At 40.3% G+C, this 23,634-nt stretch overlaps 1 protein-coding gene across 5 annotated transcripts in view; it reads right to left on the reverse strand.

Moving 5' to 3' along the window:
- The window catches only part of arhgap28 (Rho GTPase activating protein 28), a 24,357-nt gene extending 723 nt beyond the window's left edge, over positions 1-23,634 (reverse strand). Inside the window, exons 1-15 of one of the 5 annotated variants that reach the window (XM_059535490.1) lie at positions 23,481-23,624; positions 18,974-19,124; positions 10,840-11,003; positions 10,522-10,742; positions 8,728-8,800; positions 8,294-8,454; positions 7,541-7,706; positions 5,280-5,371; positions 3,588-3,665; positions 3,344-3,503; positions 3,178-3,260; positions 1,866-2,063; positions 1,604-1,738; positions 699-826; positions 559-623 (exon numbers count right to left, since the gene is read on the reverse strand). In XM_059535490.1, the coding sequence (XP_059391473.1) occupies positions 559-623; positions 699-826; positions 1,604-1,738; positions 1,866-2,063; positions 3,178-3,260; positions 3,344-3,503; positions 3,588-3,665; positions 5,280-5,371; positions 7,541-7,706; positions 8,294-8,454; positions 8,728-8,800; positions 10,522-10,742; positions 10,840-11,003; positions 18,974-18,981 (1,732 nt within the window). In that variant the 5' untranslated portion in view covers positions 18,982-19,124; positions 23,481-23,624. Of the gene's footprint in view, positions 1-558; positions 624-698; positions 827-1,603; positions 1,739-1,865; positions 2,064-3,177; positions 3,261-3,343; positions 3,504-3,587; positions 3,666-5,279; positions 5,372-7,540; positions 7,707-8,293; positions 8,455-8,727; positions 8,801-10,521; positions 10,743-10,839; positions 11,004-13,629; positions 13,825-13,861; positions 13,973-18,973; positions 19,213-23,480 lie in introns of those variants that run through there. The other 4 variants (XM_059535491.1, XM_059535489.1, XM_059535492.1 and 1 more) reach the window with 4 other exon arrangements.

The following is a 23,634-nucleotide window of genomic DNA, read 5'->3' on the forward strand; positions in this document are numbered from 1 at the left end:
CACTGTCCGTTTAATAATCAGACAACCAAAATCTAATGATTCATAAACGATTAAAGGTCATAACTATGAGATGAAAAGTTTAAAATATAACAAGTCAATTGATAAAATGTGAAATTATAACATTAAAAGTAAAAATTATTACAAAAAGTTGACTTAAAAAAACTTGTACTCAAAAACATCATTTAGATTTTTTTTTTTGATTTCGACTTTTATGCATAATTGTGGCTTAGCATTTCAATTTCTACTTTTTATGACTTATCATAATTTTGATTTATGTCAATTTGAACTTCAGCTTTAAAACTTTTAAAGTCTTCTTTAAAAGTCATCTCTATCGTCTGTTCTTTACAGACATTTTTCTTTAGTAAACATTAATAAAACATTAATAAAACTAGACATAAACATGACAAAAGGGGAAATTTACTAAAACATTCAAATTAGAGTGAAAACAGAAAATTCCAAAATAGAAATGTATTATAAAAATAACTCCAGTTCACTCTTAAATTACTCTTACAAATAGCAACTAAATATAAATATGTAATTGATTGATGTTGAACTCACCGATGTTTCCTCCGATCTCGAACAGATACTGTCTCTGTCTTCGAGTGGCACCACGTGACCCGCGCCTGTAATCGACATTCATCGGTTAACGTCGGTTCAGTCACGTGACCTCGGTGTTAATGCGTCGTTCGTTCACTCACCCGTTCTCGACGTCGAAGCGTGCCATTATGTCTCTGGCCTTCATCTCGGCGCTCAGCTGAATCGCCATGGAAACCTTGGCATGGAGCGGCGCGTGAACTCTGATGACGCCGTCACGAAGGTCCGTGACCTGAGGAAAACGGACAGTTAGTTAGTTCCAGTAATCACCGTTTGTATCAGTCCGCGGACAGGTCCGCCATTGTTACGCCAGGAGATGGCGCCAAATCTTAAAGACAGACTCAGATTCACTCAGAAATTAGGGACAAAACAAGTGATTCACGCTATTATTTCATTATTTTCATAATTCCACCATAACCGTCGAGCGACGTGTCGCTGTGGAAACACTGGATTAAATTACGCGCCACTTCACCGCGCTTTATGTTTAAACCTTTTTAACCGTTGGAAGAATCAAACGACAAAGATTTCCTCAGGGAACACGGTGAAGTGATTTTATTAACCTTGAATGTTTACCTGGAGAATATAGACACAGGTAACAACACACTCTCTCTCTCTCTTAATTATCTACTTAGTGATACTCTTAACCCTGTAATAATTACTTCAAGAAGTCCAAGCCATCATTACTGCTTCTTATGTAAAGTGAACTGAAGTTAATTAGTATTTGTTATTTAACTCTTTAGCGGCTGTTCACACTTGTTTTTCATTCACCATGCTGCGTATCAGTTGTTTTTCTATGTGAACACGCGCTAGACGAAGGTTTGAGCGCGTCTGGAGACCTTGTTCTTTTCCCGCGTCTCGCATTTTTCAAATCAGAAACGTGTTCCGTGTGAACGCGCTCTTAACAGCGCATTTGAATCTGCTATTATTTTTAATAAGTAATATTAATTCATCATCTGATGAACCCCTGTAGATTCCTCATCTGAACCGCTTAAATCCCATGAGCACTCACTTCACTGCGCTCGCGCTCCTTATCCATGTTCCATCTCTTCAGCAGCCTGAGCTTGCTCTTCTCTGAAGTCGGTGTTTTCTTGCCCGTGGCGGCTTCGTTCATTTTCCTGACCTGGCAGATCAGAAAACACGGGACCTGTGGATATGAAGAGTGGACAAACATCAGTCACATCTGAACATCACCTGTTTACAGATGTCAGCCAATCAGCTTAGACACCTCATTAATATTCATGAGCGCAGCCGATGAGGTCACTGGTTCTCACCGTCCACAGCAGGTCCTGATGGGTAATGAGGAGTCGCACGAGCTGGGCCGCAGCGACCGCACCATGCATCTCCTCCTGCTTGACGTTCTTCCCACGGAACGTGAAGAGGTTCGGTGCCACGATCATAGAGACGTTCCACAGACTCATGCGGTTCTTCTCCTCGTACGCCACCACCTTTCTGAGGAACTCCAGAAGAGCCTGAGAACAAACACCGTACAGTCAACAAACAGCAGCCACCTGGTTTGGTTTTATATTACTAGAGAGGAAATTCTGACAAACTCCAAACAGGAAGTGCCGTGTGACTTCACTGGAAACGCTCATGTTTACACGCATTCATTCGACTCTCGTTGTATTCAGTGTTTATTCGTTTCATGGGAGTTGAACCGTGACCTTGGCGTTGCTGGCGTCACGCTCTGCTGCACTGTATTTCAGCTGATTTCAGCACACAGATGAAACTGAATCAGCGCTGGATCTCCACATGAGAATACGTGCACCAAACGAATGACGTCAGACCAGCCTGATTCTGTATTCTGGTGCCGGTGAGACTGATGTGTCATCACAGATTTATCCCACCTGTCCGACCGGTTCAACAGCTTCATCTGAATACTTCACCACACGTGTTTACTCAACTATCTAAACAGGGACATTCCAAACGCAGGCAATTATAAATCCTACAAGCTGAGAAAACCACCTGCGTTTCACGCGAGGACATCCCTAGATGGAGGTTTTGGCAGGTTTTGACTCCTCTCTGAAGACAAATCTTTCTCAATCAGGGGTCCGGGAGCCACAAGGGCCCTCAGCGCACTTCCAAGGGGGCCAAAAGATGGCTCAAAATGACTTGAAGCAAGGTTTAAATAGACTAAAACAGCTAAAAAGATCTGAGCCACCATCATAAATCTTGTTTATTATTATTTAATTACTTTAAATGTAATTTTTATTTTTATTTCAGTTTTAGTTATTTTAGTACATCAAGTAACGAGAGGAAAATTCTAATTGATGCTTTGGCAACTAGCTTAAAATAACTAATTTATTTATATTTTATTTCAGTTAACTTTTTTTTCTTCAAGTAAAATATTTTTTAATAGTTTGAGTTTAAGTTTAACGTTTAACTATAATAAACGTAAAAATTATACAGTTACAGAAATTATTACATTTATTTATTCAAATATTATGTATTTATTTAAATATCACTGCACCTAGTTTCTCTAAATAAAAAGTTTTAAATATCTCGGAGGGTGTTCAGATATTGTCTTTGAGAAGCTTGAGAACTGTTGCCTTAAAGTACAGTTATTTAGTTTTGAGATGAACAGACCTTCAGTGTGTCTCTGTTGGCTTCAGGAAGCAGCAAAATGAGAAGATGAAGAGCTTGAATCTGATGTTTGAGTGATGAGATACCTGACAGATGGACAGACAGAGAGATGAGAGACGTGACACTGAACGGTCAGTGAAGAGACGCAGGTGTGGATGTCCAGACTCACTCTGAGCGGCTGTGAACGCCGGCAGGTGCTGTTGGGTCAGCAGAGGAGACGGCAGCTCACGGATGAACATCTTCAACAGACCGGCCGCGTCGTTCTGACGCACCTGATCCCAGTCGAAATGATCCTCGTAGAACTTCAGCTCCAGCTCCTGACGCAGATGCTGAGGAGGACAAACACAGAAACCAACATCATGAGCACCAGCTTCCCCTCAATTACAATGAAGTGTAGATCTGGATCTATTTACCTTCACTCTGGACGCTGATCCTGGAACCCTGAGAATCCCCTCCGTCTGTAAGCCTGTCTGCTCCAGTTTAGACAACAACTGAAAACACAAACACCATCATCACGAGATTCAGAAACACACATGCTGGGTATTAGCATGGCTTTCACTATGGTAACACCATATTTTCTGGATATTCACAATTGCAGCATGTTTTCTACGGCGTCACCATGTTTTCTGAATATTTACTATGGTAACACCTGGAAATTTAGTACTCAAACACAGTGTTTTATGAACATTTACCATGGTAACATCATGTTTTCTTAAAATGTAGTACTCCAACACCATGTTTTACAAACGTTTACCATGGTAACACCATGTTTTCTGGACATTTACTACAGTAACACCATGTTTTTTGGATATTTACTATGGTAACACCATGTCTTTTGGATATTTACTATGGTAACACCATGTTTTTTGGATGTTTACTATGGTAACACCATATCTTCTGGAAATGTAGTAGTCCAACACCATGTTTTACGAACATTTACCATGGTGACACCATGTTTTCTGGACATTTACTACAGTAACACCATGTTTTCTGGACATTTACTACGGTAACACCATGTTTTTTGGATGTTTACTACTGTAAGACCATGTTTTTTGGATGTTTACTATGGTTACCCCATGTTTTTTAAATATTTACTATGGTAACCCCATGTTTTTGGATATTTACTATGGTAACACCATGTCTTCTGGACATTTACTACAGTAACACCATGTTTTTTTATATTTACTATGGTAACACCATGTTTTTTGGATATTTACTATGGTAACACCATCTTCTGGAAATGTAGTAGTCCAACACCATGTTTTACGAACATTTACCATGGTGACACCATGTTTTCTGGACATTTACTACAGTAACACTTTTTTTTGGCTATTTACTGTGCTATCACCATGCTTTGTGGACATTACCAAGTTAACACCATGTTTTCCAGTCATTTACAATGGTAAAACCATGTTTTTTGAATATGTACCATGGTAATACCACAGTATTGTTTTGAAGTAGCTTGGATTTGCATGTAAACAGCAGCAGAACGGTGTCTGTGTGCTGTTGTTCTCTGGCAGAGCTGATTGAGATTCCAGAGTCTTTATCAGTCATTGATAAGAGCGTCAGACTCAGTTCAGAACACAGCTGTGTGTGGGGGGTTTCTACCAGCTGGGGGTCTCGGTATCTTCCCGTCAGCTTCGAGTTACCAACACAAATACTGACGGTGTTGCAATGCTGGAAGAATCTGAGGGTCAGTGATTCACTGCTCAAGGTTTATTAAAGCATCTATTTTAATCCTCCGTCTCTATGTTTCTAAGTGTTTCCTCAGTAAATCTCTCTCCAGTGAAACAATAGACGGCCTCCATCATTCCACTTAACACAGAGGCATCGAGGTCAACACAGGCGAGTAAAACAAACCAGAGCACTTCTGGCCACCGCCTTTGTTTTTTTGGAAATCCTCTGTAACGGAGACGAGCGTGGGCCGTGGGGTCAGGATAATGTGAGATAGCGCACCGTGGCTCCGTCCAAGGATACGGGAGGGACGAGTATCTGAGCCCTGAGAAGTGCTGACTGGGAATTTTCCAGAAAAGCCAGCACTCACAATCTCGATCACAACATTCCAGCCTCGTTTCTAACAACCAAAGAAGGAAAGATGAACGTACCTTCTTGAAAACCAGAGGAACTCTGGAACCGGGGTATTTCTTCTGGTCGTTTTCCAGCAACGTAGTGAGAGGAACGCCGAATATGCCGCTGTCTGTAGGAACAAAACAACACCATTTACAACCAGTTAAAGGACCACAGTGGAAATAAGTTAATGCAACTTTATTGTGTTATCCTTGACAAGAAAGTTGTAAGAGCGAATTGCTACTTTTGTGTCAAATAAACTGTTTGTTTGACTGTGAGTGTCAATATAACACCAACCATGTTTTATGAACATTTACAATCGTAACACCATGTTTTGTGCACAATTACTGTGGTAGTAACACCATGTTTATGGACATTAACTATGGTAATACTATATTTTCTGGATATTCACAATGGAAGCACTATTTTTGGAAATTTACTATGGTAATACTGCGGTTGTTGTGGATTTTACTGCGGTGACACCATGTTTTTGGATGTTTACTACGTTAATACTGTGGTTGTTGTGGACTTTTACTGCGGTGACTCCATGTTTTTGGATGTTTACTATGTTAATACTGCGGTTATTGTGGACTTTTACTGCGGTGACTCCATGTTTTTGGATGTTTACTATGTTAATACTGCTGTTGTTGTGGATTTTTACTGCGGTGACTTCATGTTTTTGGATGTTTACTATGGTAATACTGCGGTTGTTGTGGATTTTACTGCGTCGACACCATGTTTTTGGATGTTTACTATGGTAATACTATGGTTGTTGTGGACTTTTACTGCGGTGACTCCATGTTTTTGGATGTTTACTATGGTAATACTATGGTTGTTGTAGACTTTTACCGCGGTGACTCCATGTTTTTGGATGTTTACTATGGTAATACTGCGGTTGTTGTGGATTTTACTGCGTCGACACCATGTTTTTGGATGTTTACTATGGTAATACTATGGTTGTTGTGGACTTTTACTGCGGTGACTCCATGTTTTTGGATGTTTACTATGGTAATACTATGGTTGTTGTGGACTTTTACCGCGGCGACACCATGTTTTTGGATGTTTACTATGGTAATACTATGGTTGTTGTGGACTTTTACCCCGGTGACTCCATGTTTTTGGATGTTTACTATGTTAATACTGCGGTTGTTGTGGACTTTTACCGCGGCGACTCCATGTTTTTGGATGTTTACTATGTTAATGCTATGGTTGTTGTGAACTTTTACCGCGGCGACTCCATGTTTTTGGATGTTTACTATGGTAATACTATGGTTGTTGTGGACTTTTACTGCGGTGACTCCATGTTTTATGGATGTTTACTATGTTAATACTGCGGTTGTTGTGGACTTTTACTGCGGTGACTCCATGTTTTATGGATGTTTACTATGGTAATACTATGGTTGTTGTTGACTTTTACTGCGGTGACTCCATGTTTTTGGATGTTTACTATGGTAATACTATGGTTGTTGTGGACTTTTACTGCGGTGACTCCATGTTTTTGGATGTTTACTATGGTAATACTATGGTTGTTGTGGACTTTTACTGCGGTGACTCCATGTTTTTGGATGTTTACTATGGTAATACTATGGTTGTTGTGGACTTTTACTGCGGTGACTCCATGTTTTTGGATGCTTACTATGGTAATACTGCGGTTGTTGTGGACTTTTACTGCGGTGACTCCATGTTTTTGGATGTTTACTATGGTAATACTATGGCTGTTGTGGAATTTTACTGCGGTGACTCCATGTTTTTGGATGTTTACTATGGTAATACTGCGGTTGTTGTGGACGTTTACTGCGGTGACTCCATGTTTTTGGATGTTTACTATGGTAATACTATGGTTGTTGTGGACTTTTACTGCGGTGACTCCATGTTTTTGGATGCTTACTATGGTAATACTGCGGTTGTTGTGGACTTTTACTGCGGTGACTCCATGTTTTTGGATGTTTACTATGGTAATACTATGGCTGTTGTGGACTTTTACTGCGGTGACTCCATGTTTTTGGATGTTTACTATGGTAATACTGCGGTTGTTGTGGACTTTTACTGCGGTGACTCCATGTTTTTGGATGTTTACTATGGTAATACTGCGGTTGTTGTGGACGTTTACTGCGGTGACGCCATGTTTTTGGATGTTTACTATGGTAATACTATGGCTGTTGTGGACTTTTACTGCGGTGACACCATGTTTTATGGATGTTTACAGTAGTAATAGTATTCTGCTGTCTGTGGGAACAAAACAACCTATTTTAAAGCCAGTTTTTTGCAGTTTCTGAGTCTGGATGTGAGCGACACGCACCTCGTGCTTTACTGCGCACCACGCGGCTCCTCTTCATCTCAATGCCCAGGAAGTCGTAGAAGGTGGTCAGCTCGATCAGGGAGATGTAGCCGATCTTCTTGAGGTCCTCAGACGACAGATCGCTCACTAGCGTCACGCCCTGTCTGGGCCTCATGATCTGAAATTTCTGAAGAGCAGACCACAAAAGCACATTAGACGGCAGCATCTGATCTGAGCTCACTATCCAGGGAAGATGCTTTCAGTAAATGCTGTTTGTTTGTTTCAAGCAACAGAACAAACACTGCCTGTAAAAGGTGCATTATGTAGACCCCATGAGATAGCTGGACAATTTTCTTTCCTGTGTTCAGGAAGATTTTTTTTTCGTTTGACAGAAATAAATACATCTGTTCAGCAAGAATATTTCAAATTGATCGAAAGTGACAGTAAAGATATTTATAATTCAGGAAAACAGCACAATTATTTCTAAAGATCATGTGACACTGAAGACTGGAGGAATGATGCTGAAAATACAGCGGAGCATCACAGAAATACATTACACTTTAAAAGAGATTCACACAGAAAACAGTGAATTTTACTGAATTTTTAATCAAATAAATCAAGCATTCTTTCTAAATATATCAAAACATCTTACCAACCAAAGCTAGAAACATGAACTAAACATATGCTATATACTAAACTCAAAATTTGATTGGAAGCAACTTGAGGAATCGGTTTGAAAAGCACATTTAAGACATAATTGAGGCTCAAACGCACCGGTAAATCTCTGTCGTCTTTACGGATCCTCCTGCAGTCTTGGCATTCACGGCCTTTCCGATGAGCTCGAGCTGCTTCTGAATACGCCACGTCAAACGACAGAAGGATGGTCTCTGAAGCGCTGCTGGAGCCATTAGTGTCGGCTGGACATGACGGAGGCACTGGACACACAGAAACCAAACGAAACATTAACTAAGCCGAGGACTAACACCTTAATCACCAATGATAATGATATTTCCATGAGCTCTGATGGAAACCAAAACCATAACAGCTTCTATTTAAACAATAAACAACAATCCGGTTCTTCTCTTTTCTGCGTTGCTTCTTCTTGTTAACTAATGTATCTCATATGTGCTTCATGTACAGTCTCTTTTGTGCGTCTTCTAAATGAATGCATGTAAAAATAAGTGTATAATCTAAAAATGGTGTCCAACCTTTAGGTGGATTCCACTGCGGCTGTTTAGGAGCGATCTGTCCGTTTGGAGAAATCGGAGGCGTCAGTTCAGACTGTAAGAGAAATCAAACAAAATCACATCATCATCACACACTGATTCATGAGATAAACACGTCCCTGTTCCATCTGAGTGAGTTTATACACCTCAAACACTGAAATCAACATGCCCCGCTGCAAATAGAAGAGCAATTAGTTGCATTATAAATAACTGTCATTAACTATTTAATTCCGTTTTGTTCAGCACTTACAATGCAAGCGTAATAGGTTTCGCATATGTGTCCCTGCAGCACAAAAGCAGTCTAAAGGTCTAAAGTCACATAGTTGTATCTCAGACAAATACTGTCCTCCTAACAAACCGAACATCAATGGAGAGATGATTTATTCAGCTTTCAGATGATGTTTAAATCCCAATTTCAATTGGTTTTGTGCTCCGGGGTCACACATAATAAAAAATGATAAATTAGGTCAATATTTACATAAATGCTGTGATAAATTGCTTATATTATTATATAAAATGTCAAATAATCTATTATAATGCCGTATTTTCAGTTCGTATGATGAAAGCCTTGTAACAGTGTTTTAGTATTTATTTTCTTTTTTATTCTTCGATGGCATTTCTTTAAACACTTATGTTTCCTCCGAAGAATGCTAAACTAAGATTATTGTGGTTGGACGATAAGACAATTAATCAATAATCCGTTTAGAATCGCTCAGATGAACAAATCAAGCTCATCACGTCCCACATGTCAGATATTAATCATCTCAGCGTGTGTATTAATGTCTATACAGACGACGTCCTGCTGAACACTGGACGTTTGTTAGACTATTTCGGTCCAGTGAGTCTGTCCTTCATATCCAATCAGAGAATCAGATATTTCAGCTGTCGGAGCAGCTGAGCGTGACTCATGACTGATTCAGCCTCCAAACGCCTGTCTGACCGCTTACTGACCACACGTCCTCAGACTGCACCATTCCCTCACTGTTCAGTCGAACCTGCTGCCATTGCTCAGACAAACAGATTGCACTTATGCATATGATTTACACTGCATTTGAGATAAACATGTTATCTGGGAATTGAACTCACATTCTTGTTGTTAGCATGATGTACTATCTGAGCTACAAGTGACACACTATTGCAACATCAGCTGTAAAGTCACTCGATTTTCTAAACGCTTGCAATTTATTCATGCATGTTTAACTTTTTCATGTTTTAAGCTCGTAACGTTTCATCCAAAATATCATAACTGGATCTTTCGGTGTTTTGATTAAACATCACAAGCTCAAAAAAAAGTTAATAGAAAATTTAAAAAGAGCAATTTTTTTAAAATTGAGTGCCAACATTAAAGCTAATGTTCAAATAGTTTGTGGTGTGTCAATCATTTAGTCTTCTTAAACTCCACCCTTGCATCTCACGTTCATTTGCATTAGACTTTTGAGAGCCACGCCCACATCTCAACATCCAATCAATTCCATTGCGACTCATCTTTTGACGTTTATGAGGAAAGAATCCAAACTCAGATGTGTGTCAACTCAGCAGGAATGATTTTTGCGGTCTCCTCCGGCTAATTTTAAACGCGTCTGGGGTTTCCTCGTGTGGCTCTGCTCATTCCAGGCTCTGTCAGTGGGACGGTTATTTTGAAAGGCATTCACACACTGAACAAACGGCCGCAGCAGCTGCACGACAGCCAATAACACACCTGTGAAACAAGACCACAGACCTGCCACACAACCATCCGAGTTGGAATAGACTTAAAAAAAAACGTTTTGTGCTCACCGAGGCGTCGGGTGTGGAGAAGACGTCTCGCACGTGTCTCATGGGCTGCCTGTTCCTCTTGCGCAGCGTCTGCGTGTAGTTATCCAGCCGTTTCTTCACCATAGCGGCCTGTGAGCGTGTGAGCGTGGAGAGAAGAGCCTCTGCTGGACCGTCGCTCTGTGTTCCTGTCACCAGTGTGGAGAGCCCCGCCTCCTGCAGCCACGCCTCCTCAAGCTCCGCCTCTGAAACATCAAACACACACTAATTAGACTCCTTCACGCCAGAGACACGAGTCTAAAGTTTTACTAGTCGCTCCAGGAACATGTTTTGAGAGCGCACCGTCCCCGCTGGCCCGCTCCATCAGCTCCTCCGGTCTTTCCTGACGCTCCTCCTCGATGTTCTTCATCTCACTCCAGTAGTCCTCCATGGATTCCCGGGACACACAGCGCTCCGGAGCAGAGGGAGACAAACTCATGCTGCCTATCCGCTGATACGTCGCTTTCCTGCAGAAACACAGAGAAACATACATCTGCACACGGTGCTGACACACACACACACACACCATGCACACACACACGCACCACACACACACCACGCACACCACACACAGACACACGCACCACACACACTCCATGCACACACACACGCACCACACACACACCACGCACGCACACACACACACCACACACACACACACACACGCGCGCACACCACACACACACACACACACGCGCGCACACGCACACACCACACACACACACACACACACACACACGCGCACACACCACACACGCGCACACACCACACACACACACACACACACGCGCACACACCACACACACACACACACACACCACACACACACACACACCACACACGCGCACACACCACACACGCGCACACCAAACACAGACACACACACACACCACGCACACAAACACCACACACAGACTCACACACACGCGCACACACTACACACACACACGCGCACACACCACACACACACACACCACACACAGACACACACACACACACACCACACACACACACACACACACACACACACTCACAGACACACACACACACACACACACACTCACAGACACGCACACCACACACAGACACACACACACGCGCACACACTACACACACACACGCGCACACACCACACACACACACACAACACACACACACCACACACAGACACACACACACACACACACACGCGCACACACCACACACACACACACCACACACAGACACACACGCACCACACACACACCACGCACGCACACACACACACCACACACACACACACACACACGCGCGCACACCACACACACTACACACACACACGCGCACACACCACACACAGACACACACACACACACACACACACACACACACACACACACTCACAGACACACACACACACACACACTCACACACACGCACACCACACACAGACACACACACACGCGCACACACTACACACACACACGCGCACACACCACACACACCACACACAGACACACACACACACACACACACCGTCACTCAACAGAGAGAAATCTGACTCCAACTAACAGATTTACAATGAAGCCTCACACAATAGAAAACTAGAAGAAGGGGAGAAAAGGGGGAAAAAAAGAAAAGAAAAAGGAAAAACAAGAAGGAAAATGGGAAAAGAAGAAAGGTAAGTGATAGAAAAGAAAAAGAAGGAATGGGAAGGACAAAAAAATAAAGGACAAATGAGGGACAAAAAAAGAAAAGGGAAAAATACAGAAAAATGGACAAAAGATTGAAAAGAAAAAGGGAAAAAAAGGAAAAGGAAAGGGAAAAATGGGAAAAGAAGAAAAACAAAGCAAGTGATGGAAAAGAAAAATAGGGAAAGAAGAAAAGAGAAAATAAAAGCGGAAAAGAAGGACTAAACTGAAAAGGAAAAAGATAATGGAAGGAAAAATAAGGGGAAAAGACGAGGATAAAGATTACGATGTTGATTACTAGCAAAGTTTTCACAAAAAATAATAATGCAAAATAAAACAGCTCATAAAACGCTTAAAGTTACTGTACAAACACATGGATCTCTGACCTTTAGTACAGTTACTGAGATCAAACACGCTTTATTCTGATCTCAACACGCCAGTCCAGTCTGAATCTCATGTGAGGAAACATGATTTGATCCGGGTCGCGCTACCTTTCGATTAAAGACATTATTCATCATGCTGCTAGAGAATAGAGCTGAATGATGGGAGAATCATCTCAACTCTTCCATAAAGAAATCATTGAGTCCACACGAGTAAACATCTAGAGATGAGACGCTCTAAACCGAGGAAGATCTGAAACAGACAGGAGCTTCATCTCTGGGTTTCTATCAAATATTGATAAGCTACAGGAGCTGATGATGATGATGGCCAGGAAGTGGACCTGCGTCATTTAGAGGAAGTTATCGATCAGCGGCACGCATGATGGAGCCTGAATTGTGTTACATGAAGAGCTTAACTGTCTCCAAAGGTCCCTGCCTCGATTTACACACATCAAGCCTTCAGCTGGAAAAACATGAAGATCGCAATCAGTCGCGTCCTTCTTTCAAGCGTTCCTTCAGAGCCAGGAACGGCAGGATCGCAGAACAACAGGTTCACAAATCGGTCTCGCTCTTGTTTCTCTTTCAGCTCACAGTCAGAGTCTGATATCAACACAGATCTTCTTCAGGGCAATGCAAAAAAATGCAAAGATGCAAAAAAGTCAATGAAAAAAAAAAAAAAAAATGATCTGATTATCACTTTGATTAGCACAGAAAACAACTCAATCTCAGGTGTGAGATCCACATACAGCAGTCAATCACTAACCTGAGTTTAACACAGGATATTCCTTCAGAACAAAGAGCGGTTAACCGCACGGCCTGATGGGTAACCTGCTCATTCTGAACCACATGAACAAATCAAGACAACAATATCTGGAGCAGACGCAAATCACACAAAGCTGTCAGTGTGTGTTATTCTGAAACATCGCCGTATTTACCCATTCATTCGCTTTAGAATACAATGCAAACGATTACGATTCTGTTCAAAATATCAGTTAATCTGGTAAAGCAATGAGAAGTGAGACACTGCAGCAGATCAGACTCACGGTGTGTGTTCAGAATCAGGATTTGGAAACTCAAACTATCAACCTCCAAAAGACAGGAGACGTCTGATTGAAAGCAGAACCGAACACAAACGGATCCAGCTGACGGCGTCAATCAGGTCCTGTACAAACTCCATAAGTCCACAGAGTCACAAACACAGAGGACCTCCAGAGAACTGAATTTGAGAGCTTGTTCTCCATCAGGTCCTGTTGGGACTGAATACAGCACACATACCTCTCAGCGCTTTCTGCAGAGAGACATCAGGACGAGAACAAGATTAGGCGACCCTCAAAGACGGAGAGTGAGACCGATGAGGATTTCCTCCAGCCGTGTGTGTGTGTGTGTCTCCGCCCACTGTTCGCTCTTCCTGACCTCTCTCTCTCTCTCCCCTCTTCATGTCATTACTGTCCATTGTCTTCTCAGTTTACAGCTCTTCCTAAAGCTCATCTCTGCCCATTCAGACTTTGAAACACAGAAACGAGTTTAATTCAGGGAAAGTGCTTCCAGATGTGGCTAATGACAACAACAACATTCCCAACACCACTGCTTCAGCTTAAACAAACATTCCTCTCGATCCAGCACGAGACACAGCGCAAACATCTGGCTTTACAATCGCTCTAATCATCTTACAAACAATTCACAAAATCAGCTGTTAAAATGTTACTTTCTCGCCTTTCCATCTGCAGATTTTTCACTCGTTTTAAACTCTATATGAAATCACAGCAGACTATTTATATTCGGGGTTATTATCGGGTGAGGGTTCTTAAACTAAAACAACATTTTCATTGTATGAAATTAAATCAAATTTAATTTAAATAAAATACAATGTAAAACTTAAAAATTAAAAAAATTTAAAAACTAAAGACGTTTAAAAAAAAGAGAAAAAAAGACGTCGTTAAAAAAACCTAACAATAAAAAGAGAATACATTTTTTGTTATATTTTATAAAGTTCTGACATTAGTCAAATGTCTTTGTACTGTAAACTAATATAGAAATAGAAACAATATAATGTTCATGAAAATTAAATCTCAGGCAAAAGGGCAATTATTCTACATAAAGGAAATGGTTGTTCTCTGATTTTAAAGACACAGATATAGTTATCGGTTTCATTCAGAAATACATTACTGAAGTCAAATTGGTTGTGAATGTGGTTACATATTAACTAGTTTCATTGTTAAATCAACTAAAAATTCTATTTCTATATTTGTTCACTTTACAAAGACCTTCGACTAATGGCAGAACTTTATAAAAAAAAAAAGGAAAAAAAGTTTACATTTAAATTTGAGCACTTTTTTTATGATTTTGTCGTTTTTGTTATTTTTTTTACAAAATATGTATTTACTAAAAATAATCATGTTCAGACTAACAAAGGCACTGAAGAAGAACAGGATATTATAAGTCTATAAACTCTTCATACTGGAAGCAGATCACATTCATGAGCATCTGATCAGGTAAACTCTCATTAGAAGGCCCCCCCGTGATGAATACAGGTCAGCGTTGAGGGAAACTAAACTCAAAACATGTGTTGCTTGAACCCGAGAAGCTGCTTGAGAGGCGCAGAAATCATGAGCTCATTCCTCAGCGTGACTGAAGACTCTAAAGCCATTCAGATTCATGTTGTATGTCAGAAAAGTCAGTTTTGCAGAACTTGCATGAAATACGACTTGGCTAGCTCTTGAAGGTGCTGTGGAGGGCGTGCATTTAATCCAATCAAACCGTCTCCATCTCTGATGTTGATGGAAACAGGCGTTTATTTCATCAGAAGGACTGTGCCAAGCGTCTGCTGGTGTAATACTGGCTCACAGGTTTGTTTTCAATCTCCGGGTGACAGAAACCAACATCAATCCATCAGGAATGCAGGCAGCTTTCCTCCAAAAGTCTTAAAGAGAACCATCTGGAGTCTAAAAATACCTTTCGAGCATTTCAGAGTCAGAATTCAACAGAATCAAACTATAGCTGTGAGATATGGCAGGAAATAAAACCTGAGAGAATTGTAACATTCTCTTCATTAACCAGCTGGTTAAAGAAAGTTTTAATTCCAAGTGCAGCGTAAACTAATATGTTTCTTCAAAACCTTGACTCCTCAATTTTAAAACATTACAGTTTTGGCAAACCATTACTGTTAAAATCGGAAAGCCCTAAAGCAAACCTCATGAGGAAGAAACACAAAACGGATGCTCTGGCACTATAGATGCTTCTTCAACTAAATATTAGTGTCACTTGACAATCAGATGGCACATGCATGAGTGTTTTGGTGCAGACTGGAAAGGGAATGTTGATTAAAACGCATCACACAGCTGGAATCTGAACCCAAAGCCACCCTAAACACCCCACACACACTGTATTTAAAGATGCCATAGAATGCAAAAACCACTTTTATAAGGTGTTTGAACACAGTTGTTGTGAGGTCTCAGTGTGTGACAACAAACAGCCTTTAATGGTACAAATCCACCCACTCATTGTTTTATAATCCCAATAAATCATAAACAGTTTCTCCACAAGTGCGCTGGAGTTGTGCTTCTGAAAGAGGGATCGATACCAACGCTTCGTGCACAAACATCCAGACTCCAGACAAAGTAAGCATCATGCATCATATTTTGTTTACCAAAAGAGCTTCTTGGCTCTCTGTAAGGCTAATGCTAAAGCTACCATTGTCTCTGTCTGTTTTCACTTATGCTTCCTTCAAGTGCTGTGTTACTTTATTTGATTTGGGGCTTGTTTTAAAATTTAGTTTTGTTATTTACATTTACATTATAAATATATTGTTTATTTTATTATTATTTAATAGATCCAATTTTATCCAATGCAACTTACAAATTTGGACAATAGAAGCAATCAAAACCAACTAAAAGAGCAATGATATGCAAGTGCTATATTAGAATTCCACAAAGAAACGTGCAGCGTTTTGTCCAAGCAATAATAAAAGGACACATTTAATTTATAATTTGTATTAAATCTTATTTTCAAAAATCATGAATCGAATCAAACTGAGTGAATCGTTACATCCCTATTTGGAAGCAATGTGAGGTCAGTAACAGGGTCACCAGCCGTTAAACCGTAACACTGGTCGTATGCTGGAGCATGAGCTCTTGAAGCTCCGCCCTCTTCTGGAAATGGAGGCGGGAGCACCAGCTCATTTGCATTTAAAGGAACAAACACAAAAACGGCGTGTTTTGGCTCAAACCCTAAAAGTGGCAATTTCAACAAGCTATAAAATATTATCTGTGGGGTATTTTGAGATAAAACTTCACACACACACACACACACACTCTGGAGACATCAGAGACTTGTTTCACATCTAGTAAAAGGGGCATAATAGTGCACCTTTAATCAGCTCACCCCAAGCACTTCACTGCCATCAGCAGATCGCAGCACTCCAGCGGAGCATTAGCTGCAGGACACGCTGGAAAACAGATCGATAGAGCGGCTCTGGACTTAAAGATTCATATCAGCGCTCGCAGCGGCCGGCTCGAGGAGCTAATGGAGCAGTAATGACTAAGAGTGTCAGATGAAGAGCGATGACTAACGGCATGTTCCACAAACCACAAACTCTCCTTCATTGTGCAGTGTGACATTTTCAAGAGCTTGACTCACAGAAGAGGCTTTGAACCCAATCCGTACGCACCAGACACATTCAGATCAATATGACCAGAAGAAATCAGAATGGTTCAATCAAAATCAGACGGATGCATCGATTACTAGTGGCTGTGCTTTTACCGCGGTGTTTCTGTGATGTGTTTCTGTGATTTTCAGCATCATTCCTCCAGTCTGATAAATAAAAGTACTTCTCTCACACAAAACAAAAAGCCCTCAAACTTTTGAATGGCAGTGTGTGTGATAGTGTGCTTTTACAGAGAGGAAGTCCACTGCCCTTAAGCTTCCTGTCTGGCTCAAGCGATTGAAAAGCCTGTTGAGTGTCAAGCATGTGCTATATAATGATCTATATCACCCTGAACACACCCACAGAAATCAATACCACAACATCAACTTCCTATTAGCCTCAGTGATGACGCTCTCAGACAGAACGCAAGAACAGACACTGAGCATCAGAGAAACCTGTCATGAATCAAGATCACGCAACACTGCGAAGAGAAAGTACAGAGATAATGCGTCACACGGAGCAGGAGGATCAGATTACATGAGCACAAACACACACACACACACACATGATTTAGATTCAGTGCTGAAACAAAAACACCTGAAGTTCACCAGATCTCACGCGGACGCCAACGGTACGATTTACCAGTCAAATGTGTCTCCTCACATTCATGCAAAGCAGCGTGTGACTGTGGTGAAGTCACACAAACATCATGTGTGTGTGTGTGTGTGTGTGAGTAACTGACACACACACACACACTTCCTCTGATCCACCAAAACTGGTCTGTTCATTGTTTCAGTCCGTCTTGACTCAAATATCACTGTATTTAAGGTTTAAGTCACAATTTACATGATTTTACAAGGTTCTTCAAAGAATACTACGGTATTACTGTATATATGACGTCTAACAAATAATGCAATAGAACTTTTCACCTACACTACACTGTATATAAATAGTTTCACTTAATTTAAGTGAATCTAAGTTGCATGAACTTTAAAATGGACATATTTTAAGTTATTTTAGTGAAGTAAGGTTAACTAAGAGTTGCTTTCAGTTCTCTATTAGTTAAGATGTATTTCCTTGGAATATTAAGTATTTTCAAATTGACACATTTCAAGTTTTTTGAACGTTTAGTTGTAATTTGTTTTTTAAATATATATATATGTTCATTTAACTCAATTTTGCTTTTTTTCCTTAGTTCTACCAAAATAAGAAACTAAAATATACCTTATCATAACGCCAAAAAAATTCAAAAACATAAAAAAGAAATAGCAAAAATAATAGTAATTATGAAAACACCTTGAATTCAACAAGACATTTATCGTGAATTAAACATGAACATTTTTCTAAGCTGAATCAGTGTAATATTAGTTTTCTGATGTGTAATGAATCTGATTCTGAGGAACCCGAGGTGTTTAGCTCTGGATAACTAAACTTCCTCATTTCTCTGGTTTTAGTCTTTGGTTTACTCTTGTGATACTGCTCCTGATGTCTGAACACGTGCCAGTGTTTTGGATTTGGATGAAGTCGTAGAAATAAAAACAGAGTTTGATCGGAGCTTTGAGATATTGAGATATTAACTCTTCAAAAGCAAACAAACTTTATGATGACGACGGTCTGGCGGGAAAGCATCTCTTATCTGCAGTCACTTATTAATCAAACGCTCATTAACCCCGTGTTTACCCCCCACAAACACATCATTTACAGCACTAAAGGCTGGTGTACCGTAGTAAAGCGGCTCTGATTACCTGTGCATGATGGTGTGTGTGCTCTCTCGGCCCTCCGGACACGAATGAAGCGTCTCAGGCAGGAATTCTGCAGTTGTTCCTGTCCGGAGGAATGTTGTCCGGCAGCATTGATGTCTCCTGATCTCAGATCAGCCTCAGTCTCTCAGCTCCACTGAATCATGAAGCAGGCCAGAGATTGCACACTGTATATCTGAAATATCTCACACATTCCAGACACTGTGTTGATCGTCAGCGGAGGAGTCACATGATCCGTGACACTCGCTCATTTGCTTCCTCTATTAGTCACGTAGAGATTGAGCACAACCGGAGAGATTTATCTGTCTGTTTTTGAAAGCTGAAAACTGAATAAGGGTCGGTTCCATTCTTTTTCTGAAAGAGTCTCTTCTGCTCACCAGGGCTGCATTTATTTGTTTAAAAATACAGTAAAAATGTTAAATATTATTATAATTTATAATAACTGTTCTCTGTGTGAATCTGTGTTAAAGTGTAATTTATTTCTGTGATGCTCCGCTGTATTTTCAGCATCATTCCTCCAGTCTTCAGTGTCACATGATCTTCAGAAATCAGAATAATATTTGACCCTGGAGCATATTATTATTATTTTTTTTTTTACAAGGAATTATCTTCTTTTTTAATTACTTTTAATTAGCTGTAATAAATCAAATACACTGCTGGACAATAATCTATCATTTGTAATCGATATTTTTTTCCTAATGGCAATTTTATGATTGTTTTATATACTAGGCTACATTTAATTAGCAATTATTTACATTTTCTGCACAGAATTAGGTAGAAAATATACTTTATAGTTTCTGTACTGTAATAAATGTCAATTAGCACTGCATCATTCATAAATTGTATGTGGGTTTCATCAGTTCATTCTGCTTTTATTCAGTTTAGCTGCAGATATAGCCTGGCACGTCTATGAGAGCGAGATCGCGTCTCTTTCAGTGTGAAAACGTCTTCATCTCTATTTAACTTTTCCTCTCCATCAGCGAATGATTCAGAAAGAGAAAACGCGCCAGATGTCTGTTTGCTAATGAAACAAACGCTAGGCTACTTTCATGCATATCAGATAAATCTTGTGCTCTTATTTCAAGGTCGTTGTTAATGCTGTGGTTAATTTTAAAAGTTTCCTTCGTATATCCGGTTCATTTTGGAAGCTCAAGTAAACTGTCAAATAAAAGAATTTGGCAGAGCATGACATTTTAACTGATGTACAGTCAGGTTTTCGAGCTGGACACAGCACTGTTACAGCAACTTTGTTGCTATTAAATGACATTATAAATGCCTTGGACAAAAAGCAACATTGCGCTGCCTTATTTGTGGATCTGTCCAAGGCATTTGACTCTGTTGACCATGAGTTATTGCTAAATAGATTATGTAATATTGGAATAGGAAACACAGCTATTAATTGGTTCAAAAATTATCTTACAGAACGAACGCAATGTGTTTCTATAGATGGTCTTAAATCAGACTTTTTAGAGATTTCCAAGGGTGTTCCTCAAGGTTCGATTTTAGCCCCTATTTTATTTTCTATATTTATAAATAATATTGGAAAGATGATACTGTGATATATTCAGTTGCCCCTTCATTGAGCCAAGCCATAAATTACCTTCAATTAGCCTTTAAACAGCTCCAAGTCTCACTACATGGCCTTAAGTTAGTGCTAAATACTAAGAAAACCAAATTTATGACGTTTTCAAGGGCTCGTTCCCAATCCCCAGATAATATAACTATTAACACACTAAATGGGGAGTTAATTGAAAATGTTACATCATATAAGTATTTAGGTTTTTGGCTGGACAACAAACTTTCTTTTAAAGTTCATGTTGAAAAGCTTGTAAAAAAACTGAAAGTAAGACTGGGGTTTTTTTTTTAGGAATAAGGCTTGTTTTAACCTGTTAGATAGAAAAAAACTTGTGCAGGCTACCTTTTTGAGTGTTTTGGACTATGGTGATGTTGTCTACATGCATGCTGCCTCTAGTACTCTCCACTTTTTAGATTCTGTGTATCACAGTGCTCTGCGCTTTATAACTAACTCTGGTTCCCGTACTCATCATTGTACGTTGTATGAACTGATTGGTTGGCCGTCACTAAGTCTACGTAGACAACTTAATTTTCATATTTTTCTATACAAGGCCATGTTAGGTAAACTGCCGACATATTTAAGTAATCTTCTTAAGAAGAATTCCAGCAGTTTTCATCTCCGTTCCACCAGGTGGCTCTCTTACCAGGTTCCAAGGGTTTTTACTGAGCTGGGGAGGAAAGCCTTCTCTTACTTTGCACCATGGTCTTGGAATAATCTGCAAAATTTGCTACATCTAAATGTTTTAGTCCCATTAAATGAATTCAAGACCATGTTAAAATGCCATATAACTCAAAAATGTAACTGCCATATGTGACCTGTTCCTTTTTATGTGATGCTTGTTTGGTTGTCTTGACTATGTTGTATTTGTATTTAAATTGTAACTGGTGTGCCGTCTTGGCCAGGTCTCCCTCGAAAAAGAGATTCTATCTCAAGGGACTTCCTGGTTAAATAAAGGTTAAATAAAAAAAATAAATAAAATAAAAATCCGCATTGTTTAAAAACATTTATCATTCAATGGATCTGTGCGTATGATTTAGACACTTACATTTCTGCTCCGTCCATGCAATAAATACAGCTGTCGACGGCTCCGGTAACTCCGTGGGTAAGATGCAGAGAGCCATTGACAAACTACAGAAAGGTATAACTACTTCACGTTAGCATTACTGGCCACGAGTCCTATAGATCACACGTCAGCTGCGTCAGAGATGAACGGAGCGCGAGCGCAATCCTGTGACAGTCTCAGTCGGTAAACCGTGGAGCGTGTGAAGGACAGATAAGAGGCACGATTCACGAACACTCTTCAAGGTCTCCATTAATTCATGCGTGTAGTAATTTAATGTGTATACATTTTGAAAGCATTGAATCGCTATAGAAATCGCGATTCATTCGATTCTTAGCATTTTGAATCGATTGCTGTCCAAGATCAGTGATACACGATTCAAAAATCATGTTTCAAGATCGATGCATATGAATCGACAGGGTTTGTAATCGATGCATCGAGAAAACGAGTGAATCGTTACACCCCTACAACTTACACAAGAGGAACAAAAACAGTTAGAGAGCAATGGCCATTATATCCAGGAGAGTTATTCATGTCACTAGCAATCATGAAGACGACTTCATGTTCCAGATTATAATTCGCTCTAGAATCATTATCATCATCATCATCATCAGCATCTGTTTTCATGTCAAACTACAGAAACTAGCTGGATAAGAGCAGAACAAACCACTGCTTCACTGATCTACAGTCAACAGAACTACACTGATATCTGTGTCCAAGACCTCGTCCAGCTCATACAGGCTTGAAACAGTTACAAAACAAGACCAAGTTATTATTTCGGGGGCATTATCCCGCTAAGAATGATGAGAATTACAAAAAGTCTACAGTGAGATGTACAGGAACATTACATTCCTGAGACTGTGTTTCACCATCCAGAAAATATTGAGAAAATGCTAAGTATGTTACTACTTAAAAATACAGCCTTTGTTCTATTCGTGGAATATATTTTCTCTTTTGATTTTGATGTCAGAGTCATTTCAGTTTCAGGATGATAAACTAGTCAGATGTGTGTGTGGAAACAAACAGCACACGACACACACACTCACACGAGTACAGGACTAACCTTGTACAACATTGACAGAAACCAGCTTTCAGCAAGAACCACACACACACTCTCACACAGAGAGACACACACACACACTCTCACACAGAGAGACACACACACACACTCTCACACAGAGAGACACACACACACACAGAGACAGACAGACACACACACACACAGAGACACACACACACAGAGAGACGGACACACACACACAGATTTTTGTCATGTTGTATATGTGACACAATTCACACAGGCTGAAAGCACCGTTGAGTGTGAGTGTGTGTGTGTGTGTGTTTCTCTCTGTGTGTGTGTGTGTGTGTGTGTGTGTGTCTTTCTCTCTGTGTGTGTGTGTGTGTGCGCGTCCGTTTGTGTGTGTGTGTCTTTCTCTCTCTCTGTGTGTGTGTGTCTCTGTGTGTGTGTGTGTGTGTGTGTTTGTGTGTGTGTTTGTGTGTGTGTGTGTGTGTGTGTGTGTGTTTGTGCGCGTGTGTGTGTGTGTGTGTGTGTGTGTTTGTGTGTGTGTGTGTGTGTTTGTGTGTGTGTGTGTGTGTGTGTGTGTTTACTGATTTGAGGAACACTGAATCTGTGATGTGACATGTATTCCTGAACTACAGTGAGATCATGTTCACACTCACTCCTGATTCTCTGACAGAGCTGAGGTCAGGGAATAAAGTATCTCTGATATCTCCATCTCAATTAAAACCAATGCGTTACTTTACGACTGTAGTTACCTGGAAAAACTGACCTGATTACGTTACTCGCGTTACTTGTTGTGTGTGTGTGTGTGTGTGTGTGTGTGTGTGTGTCTGACCTGTTGTCTGCTGTGTGTTTCTGCTCATCTGCGTGGATCCTAAATGAATGAAACGCAGTCAGAATCACTCCGCTTCAGTCCTTCACATCCATCATCCATAGATCACGAACACACTCGCGAAGAGTGTGTGTGTGTGTGTGCCTCTGCTGTGTTT

Source organism: Carassius carassius, chromosome 42, assembly GCF_963082965.1.
Source record: "Carassius carassius chromosome 42, fCarCar2.1, whole genome shotgun sequence".
In the NCBI taxonomy this organism is placed as follows: domain Eukaryota; kingdom Metazoa; phylum Chordata; class Actinopteri; order Cypriniformes; family Cyprinidae; genus Carassius; species Carassius carassius.